This window comes from Lingula anatina, chromosome 3, assembly GCF_051362555.1.
Source record: "Lingula anatina isolate TDL-2025a chromosome 3, LinAna3.0, whole genome shotgun sequence".
Lineage (NCBI taxonomy): Eukaryota > Metazoa > Brachiopoda > Lingulata > Lingulida > Lingulidae > Lingula > Lingula anatina.
Window position 1 is genome coordinate 21,235,325 of NC_141769.1, and position 19,028 is coordinate 21,254,352.

Consider the following 19,028-nt stretch of genomic DNA (forward strand, 5'->3'; position numbering starts at 1 on the left):
TGAGTTGTAAGGTTCTAATTAATATTCACCGATCGACAAGAAGTAAGCAAAAAGAGTCTTGGATTTTCAAACACTTAGAAAAAAAATAATAGGGAGGAAAATATGGGGTGGATTAGCTAGGTGTCATCTTCAAGACAACATTACTTGAATAAATTCCGGAATGAATGCATAGTGAAACTTCTTTAAATTTTTTAAAAAGATTTTCCGAAAAAGAGGAAGGAGATTACATTTCCTCAGGGGAAATGCTTTCAAATAACAGGAACAAAATAGAACTTTACAGATGTATTCTTGAAAGACTGTCTTTTGTGACAGGAAAAAGAATAAAGTCATATAGATGAAAGTAATAAACAACAATTTTCAGTAATAAATTTAGCAGTACTTACTAAGTTTGAAAATTTTTGAAACTTCATAAAGCATATTTTTATTTACTGTCATTCCTTCTATGTGTCGATAATTTGAATGTATGCACCAGTGATAAGACTGAAAAAAATTGGCAACTTTGTAGGAGAGAAACTGCTGAACGGTTGAGCGATGTGAGGTACGCACGCAACTTCCCATGCACAGCAAAACACGGTACGGGAAAAATGACAAATAAGATACAATAATGGGTAAAAACTGAGCTTTAGAAATGGGAATTTTTATAATTTGACCTAAAGGAATGGATTAAGACGACCAAAACCTCAGATGGGAATTTTTTGTCTCTGCATTGAAGTTTGACGTCAATCAAGCTGTTATTACTTGACGGGATCTGTCAAAACTGAATGATTTGATTGGCACGTTGTCAATCAAACGGTGAAGGAAGCTGGAACTTTACATGTTCGACAACTGTATTTATCAACTGCATTATGATTGTGATTGACGTTTGTTTATAAAACTGTCAATCAAAGTCGTGTGCTTTTGATAGCCTCCGTCAAAATTGAATTAAACCATATGAGTTTGATTGGTACCTGTCTATCACAACACTTTTGTTACCTTTGTTACCATCCAGCTCCATTAAGTCTCAATTCCTACCAATACCAGTCCTGACGTACTCGTACGTCTCGACACATACGTCTTGATAGATAACGGGACCCGATACTTCCCCATAACTATAAGTACCTGTAAGTGCACGTGCCGATAGAATAATTAGACTAGAGTCTGCTTTTGAAAATGCCACCTATCTAACGGTGGCACCTTATTTAATTTTAATCAATTAAAATTATTTCTTGTAATTAAACATCAATTACCATTACCTGAGGGCCATGGGGAAGACAAATATTCAATTACCGCCGCCAAGGGGGCTATGTTTTCACCCCTGTCTGTCTGTCTGTCTGTCTGTCTGTCATCATATAACTCAAAAAGTTATGGACCGATTTTGATGAAATTTTCAGGAACTGTCAGAAGTGGGCCAAGGAACAGATGATTAGGGTGATTGGTGGTGATCCGGATCAATAATCAATCAATAATCAATAATCAAAAATATTAGAAATTTAGGGGTTAAACGGCATTGGATGGAGACTTTGCTGCCTTGGCGGAGGTCTGCGCTCTCTGAGTGCTTTTATAGTTTACTATGTTTTACCCTCAATAACTATTTTTTATAAATAAATAAATAAAAACTAGAATCTGTTATTAATTATTAAAATCATTATAATTACCCCCGCGACCTTGAATTTGGATACGGATTACCGTAAACATTGACAGCGTTGCTAGCTCTCAAATGTTACTTCATTCTTCAGTAAGTAGCTTTTGCTGTGTGAAAAATAAACATACGGAGACATTTGCGCCCAAATATATACTAAGCTCCATAAAAACATGTAATTTGATCATATAAATTTTGAAAGTTCCCTTTCAGAAAATACGACCTTACTCTGAAATACTGGTACAGACTGAGAACATGCGTTTTTCAGGCGTTTTGGACAGGTAGTTTAATTTAATGCATGGGGGGGGGGGGGGGGGGGGGGGTAATATCTTCAACTTTGTAAAAGTGATCTTCTAAGAGTAGGTAGTTGAATCTGAAGTTTCGTTCACAAAGGTAATTGAAACATTTGGCAGTATTGTCCGCACGCTAGTTTTCACAGCCCCATACGAGGCTGCCACTGGGTATTTTCCTTACCTGTGAAAGCCACTATTTACTTCCCAAGATTCGAGAAACGCTCAGTTTATTTAGCGTGAGGCACCCCATTCCTGTGACTCGTACAGGCGGATTTTTTTCTCCGTTATTCGTGAAAGAAAGTCGTTATACCCGGTGATTCGTGATTTTTGACGCGCATTTTCAGTGAAATTTGAATTAACTTTTATTTACTGTGATTACTGTGAATTGTAATCACACCCCCCCCCCCTCATTGGTACCCTCTCTGGGCTGTATCCTCCCGAGGGAGGTGAGAACATTTACACCTAGTCTGAGTCAGTATTAGTTTTTTATGTACTTTATAAAACACATCTGTTAAGTCAATCCTAGCTGTGACAGCTCTAGTTAACTAAGCTGTACTCACTCTAGGTCCTAAATGAACACTGTCACTAATTTTAACGTTCTATACAAATCGGGTAAACGAAAAAACGGGGGGGGGGGAGGTGAAACATAGCCAAATTATTTGATATCAAACTTAATGGTTGGTAAGTTGTTATTATTTTTGCCATTATGATGGTAGAAAGCCTAAATCACCATCGCGGGATTAGGACCCCTAGCGCCATATCAAATAACAAAAAAATATTTTAAATCGAAACTTGCGTTTAAAAAGCGGGTGACCTGTGCATTATTATGTAATACAGGTGAGCATTTCGGTGAGAGGTGTTCAGGTAGGACCAAGGTCAGTAGAAGATGGAGAAGACAGAGGAACTTGGTACGTTGCTGCAATTTCCACATGTAGGCCACAAATTTAGCACAGAAAATGACAGGAAATTGCCGTAGTATTGTATAGATGAGATAAGATAACGTTGTGTATTTTGTGTTGATGACAATTGCCCAGATGATGCGTTTCGCACAGGGACATTTTAGTTCTTATGACTATGGGAACATTATTATGTCCAATACACTCTCCATTAGAATTTCAAAATTAGCTCAAAGTTTGAATGATTTATTTTCTGTAATTTCAGGGAAGGAACGCACTTGCCAATGAGGAAGTGAGGGGCTTATTGCAGCTGTCCAAAGGTGTGAACAAGTCCTCAACAAGACGACTGGGCAGGTATCTGCATTCTCCTTATTGTTTTATTGTCAAGGTCATTGACATGTCTTCAAAGTATCAAAATATCTGGTTTATAAAAGTAAACTTCATACAGACAAATGCACATTCATTAATAAGATGTTGAACTATTGTGTCATTACATTCCTGGAAACGACGGGACAATTTAAGGAGGGGAGGGGTGGGGGTGGTGAACGGGGCTACGGTGTCCCTCCCTTTAAGAAGTATCTCTTCTCCATCACAAAATAACTAATCAAAACAGGAACAAGAACAAATCAAAAGCGCAAAAATATTGTACATGGCACGAAACTAGACGAAATCCAGCTAATGTATCCTCGTATTCTCGCCCCCTCCGCCTGAAAAACGTGGCTTGGACAGTCAAAACGTGCCTAGATAATGTCTTTTTTAAGATCCTGTCAATTTTATACTAATTGGACCCATCTGCCAAATGTGTTCATTCACTGACTTTCATTTTCGTAAATATCTCCATAATCCGGGAGACTGGTCCTTTCATACCGCATCTTACATATGAATGCAAAGAAGTATGTTGTCATTAAACAGTGTGCACACAGTAGAAAAGAATAGGAATGGCACAATAGTGTTTTGTTAACATAATCGCATGTGTTCCAAAATAGCATGCTGTAAAGATATACATACTGCTTCATCAAACCGTGTCATGAATGTGATTTTCTTCGTTTATTTCAGTGGCTCCCTACTGCTGTTTACCGGGTGATTGGATGCATCGCCGATCAAAGACATCAGATTCATCTTGGACATCGCTTGCGCCCATTCCAAGATTGTCTCCCTTGTTGAAGTTTGTCTTGTGGCTTATTTGCAGAATTGACATTTGGTGTGAAATGTAATCTTTGCCTTGGATAATAATATTCTGCATAAAACGAGTATCAAAATAATTGTTGCACGCAGCAAGAATTTTTTAATGAAACTTCTGATCAGAGAAAAAGAAAGAAATGGATATCGTCGACCTTGCATGTCGCTGGCTATACATTATAGATTTGTTTCTAAATTGTAGTACAGTACTCTATCAGCTCATATCGTTTTAAGGTATTTTATTTATTATGTATATTTATTATTGTGTCAGGGGGAGGTACCCATCAGTTCTCAAACAAAAATACGGCACTTTTTGGAGTTCACCTTTAAGAAAATAATTTTAATTCAAAAAGTATTTGCTGATAGTGATGGATTAAAACAAAAATGATAGTTATTATTATTATAAGGCGAATTTAGGTAGAATACTGTTCCTGTTCCTTCTAGTTGAAGGTAAAATTTTTCTGTGGGCAAATCTTCAATCAGCCACTTAGCTGTGCATTTGAGGATATTTTAAATATTTATTTTGAATTGAATTGAATTTGAGAAATTTCAAGAAGAAAAATATCTCAACTTTATTACATGAAACTTTTGAGAAACAAACGGTTACATATATTGACCGTTAAGTTTGAGAAAAGAACAAGTTGTTTATTTAACTTGCAAACACTGTACTTCAAGTTATAATGCTTTGGGAATTATAGCGTTATGAAAAAGATAAAATTTGTCCACGTGATTCCAGAATTGCCCATGTATAAGAAACGATCCTTTTTTAAATTGTGGATATACGTTTGTGACGCATATGTTAAAAATGAACTTACTTTGGTTTCGGCGTTTTGATATTGTCTGATCAGTGACAGATACACATGTACTGTGCTGGGAGGGGTCTAAAACAATGTTAAGAAAATGGAACCAGGGGAGAAATGGGGATTTTCACGAAATAACTGCGCATTCGTTATTGCAGTAGGGGAATACATGTTACCCACGTGATAAATACTGCCCCTTCTTAGGGCCACCCAAATTTATCAGTATTGCACGAGTCCATTTGTGTGTTGTTCGACTTTTTGCCAATATCAAAATGTAAATGGTCTCCTGAAAAACTTCCGTGTTTATATGCATAAAAATATCTATGTAAGACTGACATTTATCATAACCTTTACATTTTTAATTTAGAAAATTCATCATGCAATTTAAATTGATTGCTTCAGCCGGCGCAAAAAGTTGGGGGGGGGGTCTATGTTCTTTGTTCGAAGTGCTTTATTAATTGATATTTCTTTGGTCGAGAGGTGATTGAGAGGAAAAGGTCTTATTAGATGCCATTCCAGCATTGTTGGGGGTATTTTTGCCAATTGTTTCTTTATAACTGAACACCGGAGACCAGAGTAAGGGTATTAGCATTTATGAATTATTGACTCTTAAGTTTTTTTGCGTAATCTTTTCAGTTTTGTTTGCATATTTTTCTTAAATTGTTATGACTAGAATAAGCTTGTAAATTAACCATGTCTTTATGCCGTTTCTTGATTCGCATGTGTGCAAATTTAAGTTTTCGCTCAAAGTCGTGCCATTAACCTACCAATATTAAGGATGTAATGAAATGAAAACAAAATAACGTAAAACACTCGATTCTTAAAAATGACTATTTTTGTCTACCTCTTTCTGTGCGAGAATCACTACGACGGCATAGAACAAGGTGTGCATAAGTGCGAGTGCACGTAAGGGGAAGACGCCTATGTCATATATGCATTTTGAAATTTCGATATCATTCACACCACTGAAATTGGACACTTTGCTCCTCAATGGAATTAGTAATCAATTATTAACGTCAACTTTGAACAAAGTTTGACAAGTACGATATGATTTCAATGTATCTACTAATCCTGATCAATTTTTATGTGAATTTTGTTTTGGTAAGAATTATGTCGAAATTTTCTTTTATATAAATAAATAGAATTTGTTGTTTGAGCAGCAATTTCCAAAGTGCATAAAATCCTTCATATGTGTTAGTCTACTATCTGGTAGACTTCTAGTATTTTTTTGTAAAAGCATGATTTATAGAATTTTTTTTAGAAATTTGACGCTATTGTAATGACTGCTATCAACAGAAAAAACGTAACATCATATATTTTGTTTTGTATAAAACTTCTTTGAAATTACTTGGATTTTGGAGTCAATGAAATTATTGTAGTAACCAAAGTAAATTTCTAAAAAATCCCAATACATTAAAGAAATTTTAGAAATGTAAGACAAGTTTGAAGCCCAACCCCAGATTGCCGCTGAGAAACGCAACCGTCAAAGAAATAACTAAGACATTTTGTATACTTGGAAAGTCTTTATTTAGTGCCAAACAACCACGTATTAATTAAGCATTTTATTGTAAAACTACCAAGTTTAAGAACACTTAAATCACTACTTAATCACTTTGAATATCCGTAAGACATGCATGTAAGACATAGTTATATCTCAAAGGTGTAACATATGCAACAAATATATTACATTTCACCAATAAACGGTCAACTTAATTACTCGTTTATGGATTGGTGTTATCAATATTTACAAATATTAAAAAAAATTCAGAACAAATTTGAGAAATTGACAGTGATTAAAGAGATATAAAGCAGTTTATCAATTATTACACAAAATGTGTGCGTCACTGCCTAATAAGATCAATAACTTGTGGCTATTTTAATATTTACATGATTTATTTGATTTATTATTACCATAGCATAAAACGTTGAAAAAGGAACATATCATGAAAATCGCTGTCGGGAAAATATATCAGTAAATTGTTGTAACTTCCAAATGACCTTTCAAAACATTCACTTTTGTCTTATGAAAAAAAAAAAAAACAAAAAAAAAAAACAAAAAAAAAAAAAAAAAAACGATGATCCCGACGATCTAAAGTTTCCATATTTGTGCATGTTTTATTCGCACGACAACGTTACGCCAAGTCACCACTCGTTACCTTGCTGGTACTTTCGCCAAAAAAGTTCGGAAACATCGTTATTTTGAATAGTTATAAAATAACCAGATTTAGTTACGGTAAATATTTTAACCAAATATTGTTGGATAATGAACCCACCATTTGTTAATCTTTATCAACACACGATTTTCCCAACACATTACATTTTTTTTAATTACTGAAAAACAATTTTACGTTTCCGAACTTTCTTGGTCGCGTGTATAATAACCAACAATCTCCCAGGGCCGCTGATTCATGTGCACTTTTCTCTGACGCAGGACAGAAAAGACCCATTGTTTAACTAGAGACATATCTGTGAAAACGTGTGAATCAAACGTGAAGAATCAATCTGTGGCCCTGGTAGAGGGTAATCATTATTGTAGTACCATTTAACAAAGGCCACGGCGGCGAACTTGAAGGTCTTACGAGAAAAGAGCACGTTGAAAGGCATAAGGGGCAGGTATCTTTACTGAAATAAACCAAACCTGTATCTGACGACCACGCAGTCTCAGGCCTACCCAACTACCAGACTCGGCACCGAATGATCCTGAATTCACCGGTAGATCAGACCACACTACCCGTTTTCAAGGTGTGTGTCAGATCGCATTACACAGTATCAGACGCGACACCGCTCTTGCCTAGTACGCGATGTGATAGCGACGATTCTCAGCGGGGTTTAAAAGCATTGCATCACCACTCAAAATTTGTTCAGGGTACGGTTAGTGTGGTCTGATCTACAGGTGAATTCAGGATCATTCGGTGCCGAGTCTGGTAGTTGGGTAGGCCTGAGTCTTAAACATGCCACGTTTCTAGTTCCCAATGCTTTATTCTAAAGGTATCGACAGAACGATTAACATTTGTTTGAAACAGTATTTTGCGCTATCAGTTCTCCCCTTATGCCTTGAAGGGTTGACATTGTTGGCCAGTGAACCCACAATTTTTAAAGCTCCCTGTGACGGGTGACACTTCAATACAAAAGAGAAGACTGTATTTGTACTCATACGGTTAGTTTATTGTCTCTTTACACAAACTTGTGTGACGATACTCATGTGTGTATGGTTCAAATCTGTAAACAAAATAAAAGAAAAAAATGCTTAAATAACTGACAAAAAACCTAGAGCACATTATATATAGAAATAAAGAAACAAACAGATAAATAAATATTAATAAAGTGAATACATTAAATAATAAAGAAAAATGACTTCTTTTGAATTATCCACGAGTCCACACCCAAATTTTACTGAGACTTTTAAATACCACAATGTATTTACCTAAAACTAATTTTCACTCAATATGAATTTGATAGTAACAATGACAGTTGTTAAAAGCAAAGTACATGAAACTTACAATTTTTTTGTCCTCTTTTTGTATGACAAATTTCTATCTTCTTGGATGTCTGCATAAACTCAACTGCTTGCACCTAAGCTGTCTGTCTAATCAACTACTCATGCTAAGTGGTAAGTGGCAGTGCCTATTATTAATAGGGGTGTGTGGACTATACTATATGGTAGGGGTGACAGGTTATGTCCTTTACACCGGCCCCTTAAATGTGAGATTATAAATTGAACATTTACCTAATATACTTCTAAAGGACAGAACTTAATTCTATGTATGAAGTACATTTTATAATATAAACATATCAGTTATATGGTACATCTAAAGTTAACCATACTCCTTAAATGTCAATCTTAAATACAGTCCACTGTTTAATTATTGTCACTTAATCAAATGTCCTTCATGGTAACCTCCATGAATTATTGTCCTCATTGATCTCTTTCCATTTCTTAAATGTCCTCCATGAATATCCTTTTCCATGAATGAAATCCATTGTTATAACAGTCTCTGACTTTAACATAAAATGAATAATAACTGAAATTCAATTAACATATGTTATCATAGTCTCTGAACTGTCCATAATAAAACAAAAGTAACGAAACAGTCTCTTAAGTCTCTTAGTCTATAAATCATACAGTTCTGTATTCTGAGACCTCTTCCAATAAGCACAACTTGGTTATGGGCCTCATCAAAGTTGTGTTGACAGTTTGTACTTCTGCAGATCTAACATGTCCATCTCTCCCTTCAAAAGTTTTAATGACTGTCGCAATTTGCCACATGTTTCTTGGAGTGTTGTTGTCTGCAATTAAAACAACATCACCAATCTGTAAATCACGTTTTACAGTCATCCACTTTTGTCTGCTTTGTAATAATGGCAAATATTCTCTCACCCAACGTTTCCAAAATAAATCAGCAAGGTACTGTATGTGACGCCATCTTTTACGACTGTACATATCTTCCTTCTGAAATCTACCAGGTGGAAGTGTTGGTCCTGAACGTAAAAGGAGCAAATGATTGGGTGATAGCGGTTCTGGATCTCTGGGATCATCTGAGACATATGTTAGTGGTCGACTGTTCACTATGCTTTCCACTGTGCACATAAGTGTAGAGAGTCCTTCGTCATCTAAGGTCTGCTCTCTCATGACTCCACTTAATACCTTACGAATTGTCCTGATCTGTCTTTCCCATGATCCACCCATATGTGAGGCTGCTGGTGGGTTAAAGTTCCACTTAATCTCTCTCTGTCTGAAAAATTCACCTAGTTTTGTTTGGTTCCATCCCTGTACTGCTTCTTTCAGCTCCCTATCTGCACCTGTGAAGTTTGTGCCATTGTCTGAACTGATCTCCTTGGGCATGCCCCGTCGACTGATGAACCTCTGTAATGCATTAATGAATGAACTGGTATCCAGTGAATGTGCTATCTCAATGTGAATAGCCCTGATGGTTAAACAAGTGAAAATGCACCCATATCGCTTCACAAGTTTTCTGCCTTGTTTAACGTGGAATGGTCCAAAGTAGTCGACTCCTGTGTATGTGAATGGCGGGTTTCCAGGTGTGACTCTGCTGGCAGGCAAATTGGCCATCTTCTGTGTGCTACAGGGAGATTGTCTTTTTCTACATGTGAAGCAATCATTAATTACTCTGCGAATAGCTGTTCTTGCTCCTAATATCCAAAATTGTTCCCTTGTCATTGATAAAACATATTCTCTACCTGAGTGACCTGAATCAATGTGGAACTGTCGGATCAGCAAATCAGCTATGTGATGTCTTGGTAATATCATTTGATGTCTGGCGTCATGTGGTATTGGAGCTTGAGTCAATCTTCCTCCTACTACAAGTACACCGTCTTCTGACAGCTGAGGGTCGAGACGATGCAGATTTTTATGTCTCAATTTGGCATTGGTAGGGTCTGATTTCTTGAGTGCTGCTATTTCTTCGCTGAATGCTTGTCTCTGTACATATTTGATGATTTCAATACTGGCTCTTTGTAACTCATCAACAGTAAGTGATCCACTGTCACAACTTGCATTGACCTGTACTTTAGCTTTTAGCCAGTTTTTGAAACGTAACCACCAAGCTACATCTCTTTTTAGTCTATACCACGAAGACTGCCTATGAAATATCTTGTCAACAGCCGTGTCTTCTGATCTCTGAGCCTGAGTCACATGTGAGGTGACTTTCACTTCCAGAGCCATGTCGTTGTCTGCATGTAATGTGTCACCTGGTAAACTTGGCCACTGCTCTTCATTTTTCCGTAGGAAACTTGGTCCTTCTTTCCATCTCTTGTTATGGAGAAGTTGGTCTGCTGTTTGTCCCCTTGAAATGTCATCCGCTGGGTTGCTTTTGGAATCCACATAGTGCCACTGGTTCGGCTGTGAGCCTTCTCTGATTACTGCCACTCGATTGGCCACGAAGGTCTTGTACCGATTGTCTTCATTGGTTATGTATCTCAGTACTGTTGCACTATCTGTCCAAAAAACAGACTCTGAAACTCTGAAGTCAATGTGCTTGAGTATCACGTGGTTTAATTTCACTGATAATGTCGCTGCCATTAACTCTAGTCTTGGTATTGTCACTTTCTTGATTGGTGCTAGTCTTGATTTGGCCATCAATAAACAACAATGTACTCTATCTTTGCAGACGGTGCGAAGATATGCTACTGTTCCATATGCTGTTTCTGATGCATCAGAAAAGAAATGTAAAGAATGATCAACTATGTCTGTGTCAACTGAGAATTTCACACATCTATTGATCTTCATTTCTTCGAGCCTTTTTAGGTTACTGTGCCATTCCAACCACTTCTCTCTCTCCTGGTCTGGTATTGGTTCATCCCACTGTAATTTCTGTCTGGTTAACTCTTGTAGGATCTTCTTTGCCTGCAAGATACATGGACTGGCAAAACCTAAGGGATCAAATATGCTGCTGACCATACTCAAAATACCTCTTCTGGTCAAAGGTTTCTCTTTAAGAGCAATCTTGTAACAAAAAACATCCTCTTCAACATTCCAATAAACACCTAGAGCTCTCTCTGTAGGTAACGCTTGTTGACTGAGGTTGACTTCAACACCTTTGGCTCTCTCTTGGACTGGGATAGATTCCAAGACTTCATGTTTGTTGCTCATCCACTTAGTTAGTTTAAACCCTCCAGATTCTAGCAACTCGCATAACTGGGGAATAAACTTCACTGCAGTTTCCACGTCTGGTAGTGTTTTTAGGCAATCGTCTACGTAGAAATTCTTCTTGACCGTTTCCACAACTGATTCATCACAACCAGTCTGGTTCACTTCAGCTGTATGTCTGAGGACGAAACTACAAATGCTCGGACACCATGTACCACCAAATAAATGTACTGTCATTCTGTGGTCTACAGCTGGTTGAGACAAGTCTCCATTTGGCCACCATAAAAAACTCAACACACTTCTCTCACTGGGGGGAACTTTTACTTGATGGAACATGGACTGTATGTCTGCCATTATTGCCACTGGCTCTTCTCTGAATCTAAGTAAGACTCCTAGTAGACTGTTAGTTAGATCCGGCCCCTGGTATACTTGTTCATTCAAGGAAGTCCCTTTGTATTTTGCTGAGCAGTCAAATACAACTCTTGTTTTCTCTGGTTTTCTGGGATTTATCACTGAATGGTGAGGTAAATACCAAGTAGGCATGTCATTTTGTTCAGTTGAGAAAGGTGTTTTCTCTGCATATCCACATTCTAACAGATCTTTCATGTAGCGGCAATAGTTTTGCTTCAAAACTGGGTCTTTTGTCAACTTTTTCTGCAGATTTCCTAGTCGCTGCTGGGCTATCTGAAGATTATTGGACAATGTTGGTGGTCTTTTTCTGAATGGAATAGAAACTTCATAATGACGATCTTCATTCTGCTGCAAGGTTTCTTCCCACATACTTAGTGTCTTCTTATCGTTGTATGACATGGCCTTCTCATCAGTAAGATCATCTATGTCTTCAACTTTCCAAAATTTTGCGACCTGATCTTCTAATGTTAGAAAGTTTGATGTCACTTTAGGCTCTTTTGTCCTGGCTTGGCAGTTGTCCATTGGCATTGGTCCACTTATCGCCCATCCCAGTATAGTTTTTACTGCATACGGCTCATTCAAACAACCATGTCGTACTTCATGTGGCAATAGAACTGTAGGATTGTCTTGACCAATTAGCATAGTAACATCCTTAACATCTACAGGCGGTAATTGTAGATCCTTTAGGTGTGACCACTGCCTTATGTCTGTGGGTGTTGCCATGTGTTCTATGTTGATTGGCAGCTGTGTTCTGGTGAATACACGTGGTAGTAACACTTTATCACTTCCTCCAACTTGTTTGACTTCCAAGCTCACCACAGAAGTCTCCGCTTTACTGTTGGCCCTTTCAAGTGTGGTTAATGACATAGTGGTGCTGGTGGTGCTTCTAATCTGTAGCCTTCTACATAGTTCGACGGAGCAAAATGAATGAGTAGATCCACTATCAAGAAGAGCATATGTTGTTACCTCAATTGGCGAGTCGACTCCTCTGACTGTCACAGGAACTATGGGTAAAACAACTCTGCTATGGCTCATCATGTTGCTTGGATGGGATTCTTGACCTATGTAACCACTGCTACCTTGGGTTGTGTTAGAGGTGCTCTGTGGTGTGTTAGTTGCGACTCCTCTTTGGAAACCTGGCACTGGCATGTGGAGAAATTTTGTGTGTCTTTTTCCGCAGTTTGGAACTGAACAGACTCTTTTTAAACCGCATTTCTGTGCAACATGACCAGGGTTAAGACAATTGTAACACAGCCTGTTTGAACGTACGAATTTGAAGCGATCCTCAACCTTCATGCCTTTGAATATATCACAACCAAAAAGAGAATGACGGCCACTGCACTGGGGACAAATCATATCAGCCTCTGGCCTAGATGTGGTCTGCTGCGGCTGGAAACTGGATGTTGTAGCACTGTAACTGGAGCTCCTGTCTTGACCTCTATTTGGTCTGCTTTTCTGAACTGTTTTCTGTTGATCAAAGGGGTTACCATAAACTGGGTCATTTGCTTCATCAGCTGCATCCTGGACAAACTGTGAGAGGTCCTCTATAGTGGGTTGTCTGTCCTGTCTGCGTATCCCTAAGACCTGCTTCCTCCATCTGGACTGAAGATAAGCTGGTAACTTTGCTACTATTCTAACAAGTGCTGACTGGGTGTTGATTTCTTGGAGATGATCACTTGCCTTCAAAGTTTCTAGACATACTTGTAAATCATCAGAAAAGTCTCTTAATGCCATCTTATCATTGGGTTTTATGTACGGCCCTTCGGATACTTTCTTTATCCAAGCTTCAGATATAAGAAAAGAGTTTCCAAACCTCTGCTTAAGCAAGTCTCTTGCTCTCTTATACCCCAGGGCTGGCTCCATAGCTAAGCAACATTCAATAACTTTCTTTGCTTTTCCAGAACAATACTGAACTAACCTCAAAAGTTTTGAAGCAGAGTCAATAGTTTCTTTTTCTACCACACTATCAAATGTACGTATGAAAGACCAATATTTCAGTGGGTTGCCATCAAAACTGCTCATCTCTGTTTTAGGTAAGAGTGCAATGTCCATTAATCTCTGCTGTATCTGAATGGCACTAGGTACACACTCCTCTGGCTTAACACTTTCAACCCATGCACTTACTTCTTTCTGGGAACTTGGTTGAACAGCATCATGTTCAGCAAGGTTTTCACTGGTGAGGTCATCACTAATACTCTGGTTACTGTGGCGTGCAGAGAGTAAACTGTCTGGTGCCTTTTGTTCTAATGCTTCCTCTTCTGCTGCTGTGATAGAAATGTCTGCCTCTAAACGTAAACTTGCCTTCCTCTGTCTCATCTGCAAATCTTCCAATTCCCGTTTTAACTTGATTTCCATCTCCTCCTTTTCTAGCTGCTGCTGTGCCTTCATTGCTGCTGCCTCTACTTCTAATAGTTTTCTTCTTGCTGCTAACCTGGCCCTCTCACTGCTGACTGATACTTTGGTTTTCCTGCTGCTAACATGACTACGGGCTATGGCTTTCTCCAGTTCATTTATTTGCTCTGCAGCACTGCTGTCTCTCACAGGGTGTTTGGACTCACTTTCAGGTTTTGGGGTTGACTCCTTTGTCTTCTTTGTCGACATACTGGTGTGACGTAAAGGTGTGACGTAAGCTGAGTTCTTTGTTGACTTGACTTGAATACACAGTCAGGTGACGCAGTAAAAAATTATTTGAACTTGAAATGTGACGGGTGACACTTCAATACAAAAGAGAAGACTGTATTTGTACTCATACGGTTAGTTTATTGTCTCTTTACACAAACTTGTGTGACGATACTCATGTGTGTATGGTTCAAATCTGTAAACAAAATAAAAGAAAAAAAATGCTTAAATAACTGACAAAAAACCTAGAGCACATTATATATAGAAATAAAGAAACAAACAGATAAATAAATATTAATAAAGTGAATACATTAAATAATAAAGAAAAATGACTTCTTTTGAATTATCCACGAGTCCACACCCAAATTTTACTGAGACTTTTAAATACCACAATGTATTTACCTAAAACTAATTTTCACTCAATATGAATTTGATAGTAACAATGACAGTTGTTAAAAGCAAAGTACATGAAACTTACAATTTTTTTGTCCTCTTTTTGTATGACAAATTTCTATCTTCTTGGATGTCTGCATAAACTCAACTGCTTGCACCTAAGCTGTCTGTCTAATCAACTACTCATGCTAAGTGGTAAGTGGCAGTGCCTATTATTAATAGGGGTGTGTGGACTATACTATATGGTAGGGGTGACAGGTTATGTCCTTTACACTCCCGTCACACAAAAATCTGTACAGTGTAGCTATAATTCAAACTATATTCAACGGTTTGAAACAGTACAACTGGACTAGTTAAATCGCGCCGAAATTGGAAATGGAAGTGTAATACTTATACAGTGTACCTACTGTCTGTTATGCTCTTTTTATTTCGACCTCCAACCGCTTACTACAAATATTTACATGTCAGTAAATAGGAATTTAAATGGGAGATTCCACAGCATTTCCCCTTTTTTGTCTGCTTCTTGTAAATATACCCCTGGTACGTCTTCAACTGACGATACTTTTTCTACTAACGAATTTCAAATAGTTTTCATTTCCAGAGGACGTGATAAGGTGAAGTAATGGAGGAAGCAAAATGTTGTGGGGGAAACACTGGGGAATGGCCAAACCATTTTTATGCATGCACGCGTCACATTACGTCTTATAAAATTATTTACAAATAAGTGAAATATTAAATCCCTGACACTGATACATTGAAACGTTAAACCGAATTGGTTGAAACATAAATATTCGTATACTTAGTTTCCAGATCGCCTCGCATCCACTCCCTCAGGCCTGATCACGTAAGGTGTAACAACTCTTCCCAGAGTAGGTTCAATTTGCTTTATGGGGTAGGTTTATGGCTCTGAAGTTTGGGCACCATACTTTGTCAAAAACTCAAGTAAAGACAGCTACTTCCTAATTTGTGACAAACTTTCCATTGAAACCTTACATCTCAAGGCCTGCAAAACTATCCTAGGTGTTAACCGAAAATCTCCCTCACATGCTGTCCGCGGAGAACTGGGCAGCTTCCCAATACTGACCACTGCCTACACACTGGCCCTCAAATACTGGCACAGCCTCCAATATAAAAAGCACCATGACATCACCTCCTTAGTTACTCATGCACTTAACGAAAATGAAAATTTAAACAGACTTAACACCTCAACCTGGTCAACCGGCATTAAAAATACACTGGCGCTCATTGGACGCCCTGACATTTGGGAGGACCCTTTTAAAATATCCATGACCGCACTCTCTTCCATAATAAAACCGCTTATCCAAATCTCTTATAGTTCGGCCTTTAAAGCTCACCTAGCATCCCTGAACACGGAGGGTAAAAAATTACGTACCTACAGTACCTTCAAAAAAGATTTTAAAACAGAAATATACACACAGTTAATCCACAAACCCAAATCTACATTGCAAATTCAGGATAAGTGCCCACAATTTGGCAATTGAAAAGGGGAGACACATGAATCCTAAAATACCCATAGAGAAAAGGCTATGCACGGTGTGCAACATGGGGTCAGTTGAAGATGAGTTCCATTTTATGATGATATGCCCCTCTTATGCTCCACTAAGAGCCATATTCCTTAACCACTGGGCAGTGCAGCCCCTGAGTCCATCAGTGACCTTTTTATTACCGTACTGCAATGTAATGATTTTGATATTGCAAAATGCACAACTAATTTTCTTTATGATTGTTTTAAAGCTAGGGATATGAAAATTGCATCCATGCTGAATAAAACCTAGATTAACTGACGATGCAGTTTTCATATCCCCCTAAATAATAGTTAGTTTAATATAAGGTTTAGTGTAGCCTATTCTAGTTGAATCAGTTTTTTCCTTTTTTTTTTAATTATCCCTATATTGATCTTTATTGAGTAGTACATGTACTTTCCCTGCTTTAGTATAGACATTATTTAATGTATATCAAACTGTATATGGTAATCACTCTGCGGATTACTTCTTGTATTTGTATTTGGTCATGCCCGGATGTAGGGCGATTGTCAATAAACTTCTGATCTGGTAGGGGCTAAAGCTTTTCTGTCCAACTCTCACCCTTATCTGACAAGCAAAACTTGATTTAAAAGTTACTAAAATCAAAATGCATATATATATATATATATATATATAGTGCATTTGTGTTAAATATATTTCAAAAAGAAACCAGAAGAAAACAGCCTAAATGAAATAATATTATGTAGGTCAATGGCGATTATAAAATGGTCCACTGCTTTTATCTGAACAGTACTGGGCAGTACTATAACGCCACCTGGAGGAAAATATGATCGTCTCTGTTGCAATAAGTACCTATCACATTATGATATCAACATACTACATGTAGCTGTATATGACATCTACGTATGTCCACACATGAATCTACAGTGTATGTACAGGTGTATGTAACGTACTTTTCCCGTCACTCCGGTTTATTTGGACTTCTAAAGGAGGAAGATTTTTTCTGAGAACATGCTGTACACCAGTGACAAGGCAGAAATGCTGTCATGTGTACAGACAGATATATGACACATGGTGGAAACACTGACATGAAAACAGTCTACTAAGGCTGTACTAGAGGGGTAAATTAAGGAAGCCATTTAAAATGGAAGTGCATAAAATGTTGTGATTTTCACAGGGGAAAAGAAATGTTTATTAAATTAAAATGACATCACCAAATGTCACCAAATTTACACACATTTAGCATTAGGGTGTGCTCGTTAAAGGCCACGTGTCTAATATGTATGAGATATTTGTATAGGAAAATGAAATTTCACTGACGCAATAAGTAATGGGCAGTGATGACATGCTATTTAAACTTAAAATTAAAGGCCATCACTTGTACTGATGGGTAGATGAAAAATTTAGTAATATGATGGACTCAAGCAAACTGTAACTGCACCTAGGACGCAGATTGGTCGGTGCTTGGCCCGGGGGGGGGGGGGTGGCAGAGTGTCAGTAGATGTGTCAGGAGAGTTTACGACTATGATAAAAAGTGTGTTACAGCATACACGCACACACACACTCACACACACACACACTGAAGGCTGGTTTTGTTGTATTTGAAACCAAATGGAAGAGCGCGGTGGTAAATACATATACGGTGTGCTGGTTAATTCGCGGATTATGTGGTATAGATGGGTGTTAGAGCTAAAAGATCTGCGGGTAGGGTTAGTTAACGCCTAGAATCCGTTTATAAGGCCTGGCATCTCCTGCTTTTAAACAAAGTGATTATTTTTACACGTCTTTGCTAAATCTACTTTACTCGTTTTGGCCTTTAACTCTTTTTCATTCCCCTTTTTTAGCTAATCTATCTGCCACTGTGAAGATTATTTTAAGTGAACAATCTTTGTTCATAAGAAAAATGTGCCACAGGCTGCGGTGTCTGGTTTATGACGCTGTCTCAACCATGATTGTGACGGCCTCCGCAAAAACCACCCAGTTGTGTTAGTGAAGCCAACGTTAGCCTGGACTGGGGGAATAAAGATGTTATTCGAGTAATAATTCATGGATAGTGTTGGAAACCTATTTTAGTTTAAGAGTTAATGTCGTGAATCTAACATATACTATACTAGGCCTAGCCAACTACCAGACTGGGCACCGAATGATCCTGAATTCACTGGTAGATCAGACGCCGCTACCCCTGGGCTGGTACCCGCGTCTGGGCTGGTAGTTAAATTTGATGCTTGGGAGGGGGGTAACATCTTCAACCTTGCAAAAGTAATATTCTAAGAGTAGGTAGTTGTAGCTGAAGTTTCTTTCGCAAAGGTGATTGAAACATTTTGGCAGTATTGTTCGTACGTTAGTTATCACAGCCTCATACGAGGCTTCCATTGGGTATTTTCCTTACCCTTGAAAGCCATTATTTACTTCCCAAGATGCGTGAAACGTTCATTTTATTTAGCGTGAAGCACCCCATTCCTGTGACTCGTACATGGCACTTTTTACTCTCCGTTATTCGTGAAAGAAAGTCATTATACCCGGTGGTTCAGTGATTTTTGACGCACATTTTCAGTGAAATATGAATAAAGTTTTATAAACTGTGGTTTGTGAATTGATGATTTTATTTCGTGTGAATTGTGATCAGCCTCCCCCCTCCTCAGTGGTACCCTCTCATACGACAGCTGGGCTGTATCTTCTCAAGGGAGGTGAGAACATTTACACCTAG

The 19,028-nt window shown here is 38.0% G+C and overlaps 1 protein-coding gene and 1 long non-coding RNA gene across 7 annotated transcripts; one reads left to right on the forward strand and one right to left on the reverse strand.

The window, feature by feature from the left end:
* The first annotated feature begins 2,676 nt into the window (after positions 1 to 2,676).
* On the forward strand, positions 2,677 to 6,133 carry LOC106160182 (uncharacterized). 5 transcript variants are annotated; one of them, XR_015333608.1, is made up of 3 exons: positions 2,677 to 2,819; positions 3,073 to 3,157; positions 3,864 to 6,133. It is a non-coding gene; the product is annotated as an uncharacterized LOC106160182 (long non-coding RNA). The 5 variants fall into 5 exon arrangements; XR_001238104.2 differs by having other exon boundaries at positions 2,683 to 2,819; positions 3,073 to 3,161; positions 3,864 to 5,486; XR_015333605.1 differs by having other exon boundaries at positions 2,743 to 2,842.
* Positions 6,134 to 7,880: 1,747 nt separating this feature from the next.
* Positions 7,881 to 15,094, reverse strand: LOC106172673 (uncharacterized). Of its 2 annotated transcripts, XR_015333488.1 has the most exons (3): positions 14,902 to 15,094; positions 8,287 to 14,619; positions 7,881 to 8,005 (listed from the first exon to the last, which is right to left on the reverse strand). XR_015333488.1 is itself a non-coding variant. In XM_087009017.1 (2 exons), the coding sequence occupies exon 2, from the start codon at positions 14,403 to 14,405 to the stop codon at positions 8,904 to 8,906; it is 5,502 nt and encodes a 1,833-aa protein (XP_086865143.1). In that variant the 5' UTR covers positions 14,406 to 14,619; positions 14,902 to 15,094; the 3' UTR covers positions 8,014 to 8,903. The 2 variants fall into 2 exon arrangements, 1 of the variants encoding a protein (XP_086865143.1); XM_087009017.1 differs by lacking the exon at positions 7,881 to 8,005 and having other exon boundaries at positions 8,014 to 14,619.
* Between the last annotated feature and the right edge of the window lie 3,934 nt (positions 15,095 to 19,028).